This window comes from Sinocyclocheilus anshuiensis, unplaced genomic scaffold (assembly GCF_001515605.1).
Source record: "Sinocyclocheilus anshuiensis isolate Anshui unplaced genomic scaffold, SAMN03320099.WGS_v1.1 scaffold457, whole genome shotgun sequence".
Classification (NCBI taxonomy): Eukaryota; Metazoa; Chordata; class Actinopteri; order Cypriniformes; family Cyprinidae; genus Sinocyclocheilus; species Sinocyclocheilus anshuiensis.
In genome coordinates this window covers 71,040-78,034 of record NW_015537939.1, presented here as the reverse complement: position 1 = coordinate 78,034, position 6,995 = coordinate 71,040, and the positions used below count along the sequence as shown (strand labels likewise).

General features: G+C 38.5%; 2 protein-coding genes and 1 long non-coding RNA gene across 3 annotated transcripts in view; 2 read left to right on the top strand and 1 right to left on the bottom strand.

Moving 5' to 3' along the window:
• Window positions 1–2,478, bottom strand: part of LOC107661302 (uncharacterized) — an 8,824-nt gene extending 6,346 nt beyond the window's left edge. Inside the window, exons 1-2 of the long non-coding RNA XR_001631089.1 lie at window positions 2,371–2,478; window positions 494–499 (exon numbers count right to left, since the gene is read on the bottom strand). This is a non-coding gene — a long non-coding RNA (uncharacterized LOC107661302). The remainder of the gene's footprint in view (window positions 1–493; window positions 500–2,370) is intronic.
• A 934-nt stretch (window positions 2,479–3,412) lies between these two features.
• Window positions 3,413–4,792, top strand: LOC107662521 (beta-1,3-galactosyl-O-glycosyl-glycoprotein beta-1,6-N-acetylglucosaminyltransferase 4-like). The gene is made up of 2 exons (XM_016452585.1): window positions 3,413–3,433; window positions 3,523–4,792. Exon 2 carries the CDS (start codon window positions 3,524–3,526, stop codon window positions 4,790–4,792), a length of 1,269 nt encoding a protein of 422 aa, XP_016308071.1. The 5' UTR covers window positions 3,413–3,433; window position 3,523.
• Window positions 4,793–4,956: 164 nt separating this feature from the next.
• On the top strand, window positions 4,957–6,710 carry LOC107662512 (beta-1,3-galactosyl-O-glycosyl-glycoprotein beta-1,6-N-acetylglucosaminyltransferase 4-like). The gene is made up of 2 exons (XM_016452573.1): window positions 4,957–4,973; window positions 5,771–6,710. The coding sequence occupies exons 1-2, from the start codon at window positions 4,957–4,959 to the stop codon at window positions 6,708–6,710; spliced, it is 957 nt and encodes a 318-aa protein (XP_016308059.1).
• The last annotated feature ends 285 nt before the right edge of the window (window positions 6,711–6,995 follow it).

Genomic DNA, 6,995 nt, shown 5'->3' with positions numbered 1-6,995 from the left:
ACTCTATCTATATACACACACACACACACACACACACACACACACACACACACACACACACACACACAGAGAGTAATTTGTGACAGCCTACAAGACTCACATTCACATGGAATATAATGTATGTTCTAATCTAGAAAATAGCACTGAACACAACTTGGACTAAGGCATTGCATTCACATGTGTAGTTTTCATATTAAGTGTAGGCAACATAAATGTTTTCGTCTGCTTTAAGCAACTGACGACATTCATTTGTCCTAAAGGAATAAAGATCATACAACAGAAAACATGCACAAAATACAAAATGTGCACACTTATTCATCAAATAGCTGTGCAATCACAATCATTATTTTTGTAATACAAATGTAACTATGTGATAGAATTAAAAATTAAATAAGCAGGAATGAGTCACTTTAAACATGGCAAGCACCCAGCTTTCATTTCTTCTGGCTGCAGGGACAGACCTTGAAATATGAAAGAGCATATAGTTCACTACTGGTAACTAGAATATTTACTGCAATAACACAGATGACTTTTCTATTTTTTCTTGTGTTGTGTATGTAGGGATTTGGGGTTTCACTATTGCACAATTAAAGAAACAGTTCAGCCAAAAAAAAAGAAAAAGAAAAAAAAAAAGATCTTGCATTTTAGCTGGTAGTAATGGTTTGAAGTATTATTTATTGTGGATGTTTTTATCAGCTGTTTGGACTCTCATTCTGAAGGCAGTGGCAGCCATTTATTGGTGAGCAAGTAGACTATGTGCTAAATTTCTCCAAATCTGTTCCGATGAAGAAACAAACTCATCTACATCTTGGATGGCCTGAGGGTGAGTACATTTTCTGCAAATTTTTAGTTTTGGTTTAACCATTCCTTTAAATATCTTGGAAGGTGACCCATATTTCTTTTTCATTTATTAACGTATCCATTCGGTTCCAGCTCTTGAACCATGTTTTAATACATTTTCCAGGTTTAACAAATCCCAATACATTTTCCCATAGCTATCAGATGTCAAATAATACATCAAGAACAATCAAAAATTCAACACTAAAACTGTTTAGCTCGATGAGATTCTTGTGTAGCCTATACTCTCCCACACTTCATCATGTCAGACACCACATGTGGTTAATCAAATACAGTAAAGGCGGAACCTGAAAACAATGCCACTTGGCATTTATTTACTAACTGCTCGAAGTCTTCAAGCATCACGTTTTAGTGTTCTACACGCTAGTAACACTATCATAACCAAAACAAATGTTGAATAGATGTCATTTGCGGTCTTTCTATAGCCTAGCTATATTTTCGTGTATATATACATGAAAGAGGTGAGTTAAGGACAGAGATTTTCTTGGACGCACATTTGAATAGTAAAAAACAGTGGCTTGCGGGTAGGGGTACAATCCGTGTATCATTCGATCATTCGTTTTTTGATTTAATATTGAAAGTAGAAAAATGAGAAAATGGCTTCTTTTTCGTTTTTTTTTTTTTTTCCAAAAAACGAAAAACGAAAATTCAGCTTAAATTTTCGTTTTTCGTTCATGGGTGGAAAAATGAATAAACAGCTTGAATATTCGATTTCTACATGTGGGCGGGAATTAAACGCCCCTTTCTGCTGATTGGTCAACCGAAGATCAAACCATGCCTTCATCAGTTCTTCTGCAGTATCATGCAGCAGAATAATAGTCCTCTGCTGCTGCAGTTGTATGGATTCTTAAGCATTTATTGCAACTACATTTCATCTTTTTTCATCAAACAAACAGGCTAATGAATAGCTCAACACAACTCACAACCTGGGCAGAGTCTAGACAGGGATTTCTCCTGTGTAGATATAAATTCTATTCTTTGCATCAGCTGGGCATGATAAAAAAAGCGACTTTACAGTCTGGAAATACTTTAGGCTATAGCAAATCATTTCTTGGACCCCCTATCACTTTAAGAACCGCTGGTCTACACAGAAGAAAGAACTGTCTAGACTCTGTCTAGGCCCGGTACGAGTTGTGTCGAGCTATTCATTAGTCTGTTTGATGAGAAAAATATGAAATTGATAAAATGGGTTATTAATCCGTACAACTGCAGCAGTGGAGGACTATTATTCTGCTGCGTCATGGAAGAACTGATGACGGCACGGTTTGATCTTCGGCTGACCAATCAGCAGAAAGGGGCGTCTAATTCCCACCCACGTGTAGAAATCGAATATTCAAGCTATTTATTAATTTTTCCACCCATGAACGAAAAACGAAAATTTAAGCTGAATTCTCGTTTTTCGTTTTTTGGAAAAAAAACGAAAAAGGAGCCCTTTTCTCATTTGTCTACTTTCAATATTAAATCAAAAAACGAATGATCGAATGATACACGGATTGGGTACAACCGAGGTACAACCAGCGGGGTTAAGTTAGTTTTGTTTTCGATATTCGTGACACATTCAGAGATAAACGGCAATAACTCCAAAACGACTTGCCCTAAAAAAAATCTAAACAATGTGACCGCCAAATGGGCAAAAAAGATAAAAAAGGTATAGCCTGTTCTTATCATGAGAGAACAGACCGATATTCCGTCAACGAGGTGATTAAAACCACATGAACCAGTTGAAATTAGACGTTAGACATTGGCTAACCGAGTCACTGAGTTTAGTGAGTTATTACTAACGTGTTCACACCCTCATGATGTTCCACGCCTGTGCGACTATCTTTCTTCAACACAAAAGTCAGAATTTGAAGGAATGACAGCGTGCTGAGAGACGCCATTCACCTTTACATACGAAGTGAATGATGGCTGTCGTCTCGTTTTGGTTCGACGGAAGAATTAATTTCATACGGGGTTTAAAGAAAGGTGGCAGAAGTTTCATTTCTGGAAGAAGTATGCAACGTTATCAGACCAACCCAACCTGGACTATAGCCTACTGTCAAGTTATAAAACCGGACTCGAACAAAAGGCATGGACTCTTAACAGGCTCTGACTCAGTGATGAAAGAATGTGGTAACATAAAAATACTTACATTAACATTAAATCATAAAATACTTGTTATAATAAATTAGGGCTCTTAGAGTTTACTGTAACAATTTGTGATTGCTAATCTATTGTTTTTGTTCTTAACGCATTCACTTCCTTTTGATTGATGAAAACATGAATTGGTTTCAGTATTGGTGTGGAATCTGATGACAAAAATATGCAAGTTCTATGAATAAAAAATACAGTTACTAGTATGTTTTTTGCACAGACTAAAAGCCAGTCTAGAACAATGTATATATATATTTGGATATTCATAATATTCTTCAATCATTCTGAAATATTTATAAAGCTGAAGCTTCAGTTTAGACCAAAGTTTTAACATTTTGTCTATTTTTATGACAATAGGTGGTGCTGCTCATGCTAACCAAACTCATGCTCGTCTTCATTCAAAGGATACTGCCAATGCTGCTGGCCTCAGAGCATCGCAAAGGTATGGCTGGACTTCCTATAGTGTACTCACCATCAAATTCATACAGTATACATTACATTACTAACATGAGCTTTCATTTCTCCATACAGAATGAGAAGACTGTGGCTCCGCCTCAAACTGAGAAATGTGATATGTATCGCTTTAACCCTGGCACTTCTTATATGTTGCTTCACGATCACATTTTCAATAGTAAAAGAAGGAGGACAGGAAACAGGACTGTCTGAGAGCCTTCAGCTGACAGAGCAATATGGCATTAATTGCACAGCAATATATGAAATGGAACCAGTGGAACTGGGCAAAACTTTAGTCATTCGCAAGGAAAAAAGCTACGTAGGGCAAAACGACAGAACTATTGTGAATGCCACCTATGACTGTGATTGGTTTGTTGTGTCACGGGGCTATGATGCGATTCAAGGCTCTGAGTTTGAGCGTGAATTTCCCCTTGCTTATTCTTTGGTTGTTCACCAGGATGCGGCTTTTGTGGTGAGGTTGCTAAGGGCCATTTATATGCCACATAACATATACTGCATACATTATGATCTGAAGTCCTCAGATTACTTTATTTCAGCAATGAAAGGTCTGGCCCGCTGCATCCCCAACGTCTTCATTGCCTCAAAACTGGAGAGGGTGCAGTACGCAGGCTTCTCACGACTCAAAGCAGATCTTAATTGCCTGTCTGACCTTCTAGATTCTGAGGTCAAGTGGAAGTATGTCATCAACCTGTGTGGTCAGGACTTTCCACTGCGGACAAACGCTGAGCTGGTGTCGGATCTAAAAGAGCTGAAAGGCAGGAACATGGTGGAGAGCAAGTGGCCTGAAGGAAAAACAGGTCGCTGGACTTATCATCATTCACTGAAAGATAGTAATTCAGAGTACTATGAGTCTCCTGTAAGCACTTCTGAGAAGAAATCTCCACCTCCTCACAACATAGCCATGTTTGTGGGCAGCGCGTACTTCACACTTTCAAGAGAATTTGTGGTTTTTGTGCAACAGAGTTCCCTAGCCAGTGATTTCTTGGCTTGGTCTGAGGATACATACTCACCTGATGAACACTTCTGGGCAACTCTGGTTCGTGTGTCTGGAGTACCAGGGGAAGTGCCAAGTTCTGACCCTGAAATCTCAGAACTGAAAAGTAAAACCCGTCTGGTGAAGTGGTCTTATCTAGAAAGGATTCTTTACCCACCATGCACTGGAGTCAGTATACGAGCTGTATGTATTTATGGTGCTGCTGAGCTCAGATGGCTCCTAAACTATGGCCACTGGTTTGCTAATAAAGTGGATCCAAAAGTGGATCCTGTTCTTATGGAATGTTTAGAAGAAAAACTTGCAGAAAAACGCCTGAGGCCAAAACTGCAGTAAAAAGGTCTTGTTTTTATTTTACTGGTAAGACTAAAAAAGAATAACGTGCTGTTTTTTAGGGAAATCGATATTAAGTTGAGTATTTTATTTGGGGTTTCTGGAACTTTGAAAATGCAATTTTTATTTAGTTTTAAATGTATTTATATTTATGTGATTCAGCCAGCATGAGAGCAATCCTTTGGCAAGAATTTTTATGGTTTAACATGCCAGTCCTCTAAATTCTTTAAGTGAATACTTGTTCTGTTGTGTATGAGACAAAATGTGAATTTTATTAGAGCAAAGTGAAGGGGCACAAATACATTTGCCCAGTTCATAAGAACAGTGTAGTAAAAAGTAAAGTGGCACACATTTGTTCGTTGCTGATGAAACATCTATTTTGTCTCTCTGAGCAAAAGTTATGAAGGAATAGTTCACAAAAAGAAAAAAAAACAAATTAGCACATAGCACAAAAACAAATTAGCTGGAAATGTACTCAACCTCGGGCTATCCAAGATGTAAATGAGTTTGTTTCTTCATCCAAAAAGATTTGTGCTTGTAAGAAACAAATCCATCAAGGTGTTTTAACTTGGACAAAATAAGAGTTTGTAATCCATAATAGTGAAAAAGTCCATCCACTGTTGCCTTCCCAAATCAAAATCCACTGTCATATTTGTTTAGAACGGTTTTAGACTGTTTTCGCTTGCAAACGGTACTTGATCTGTGCATATTTCTCTCCTGATTCAGATGAGATGACTTTTTCAGTGGAGAAAGCCATATTATGGATATTATGGAAGGGGACTTGGAAAGTAGAGGAATTTTAACTGGAAACAACAGTTTGACGTTAAAAACGTCTTAATGATGGATGTGTTTATTTTAAACATGCAGCTTTTCTATTCACAAGGTCATTGTGATACTTTCATCAGCTGTTTGGACTCATTCTGATGGCACCTACTCACCGCAGAGGATCCATTGGTAATACTAAATTTCTTTCACACTGAGGAAGGCTTTGAGCCGAAACGTTCTTGCTTTTTCTTTGGTTGTTCACCAGGATGTGGCTCTTGTGGAGAGGTTGCTAAGGGCCATTTATATGCCGCATAACATATACTGCATACATTATGATCTGAAGTCCTCAGATTACTTTATTTCAGCAATGAAAGGTCTGGCCCGCTGCATCCCCAACGTCTTCATTGCCTCAAAACTGGAGAGGGTGCAGTACGCAGGCTTCTCACGACTCAAAGCAGATCTTAATTGCCTGTCTGACCTTCTAGATTCTGAGGTCAAGTGGAAGTATGTCATCAACCTGTGTGGTCAGGACTTTCCACTGCGGACAAACGCTGAGCTGGTGTCGGATCTAAAAGAGCTGAAAGGCAGGAACATGGTGGAGAGCAAGTGGCCTGAAGGAAAAACAGGTCGCTGGACTTATCATCATTCACTGAAAGATAGTAATTCAGAGTACTACAGCTCACCTGTCACCACTTCTGAGATGAAATCTCCACCTCCTCACAACATAGCCATGTTTGTGGGCAGCGCGTACTTCACACTTTCAAGAGAATTTGTGGTTTTTGTGCAACAGAGTTCCCTAGCCAGTGATTTCTTGGCTTGGTCTGAGGATACATACTCACCTGATGAACACTTCTGGGCAACTCTGGTTCGTGTGTCTGGAGTACCAGGGGAAGTGCCAAGTTCTGACCCTGAAATCTCAGAACTGAAAAGTAAAACCCGTCTGGTGAAGTGGTCTTATCTAGAAAGGATTCTTTACCCACCATGCACTGGAGTCAGTATACGAGCTGTATGTATTTATGGTGCTGCTGAGCTCAGATGGCTCCTAAACTATGGCCACTGGTTTGCTAATAAAGTGGATCCAAAAGTGGATCCTGTTCTTATGGAATGTTTAGAAGAAAAACTTGCAGAAAAACGCCTGAGGCCAAAACTGCAGTAAAAAGGTCTTGTTTTTATTTTACTGGTAAGACTAAAAAAGAATAACGTGCTGTTTTTTAGGGAAATCGATATTAAGTTGAGTATTTTATTTGGGGTTTCTGGAACTTTGAAAATGCAATTTTTATTTAGTTTTAAATGTATTTATATTTATGTGATTCAGCCAGCATGAGAGCAATCCTTTGGCAAGAATTTTTATGGTTTAACATGCCAGTCCTCTAAATTCTTTAAGTGAATACTTGTTCTGTTGTGTATGAGACAAAATGTGAATTTTATTAGAGCAAAGTGA

What these genes read in the sequence shown, in the direction of transcription:
- LOC107662521 (XM_016452585.1), top strand. Translation starts at nt 3,524, where the DNA reads ATGAGAAGACTGTGGCTCCGCCTCAAACTGAGAAATGTGATATGTATC.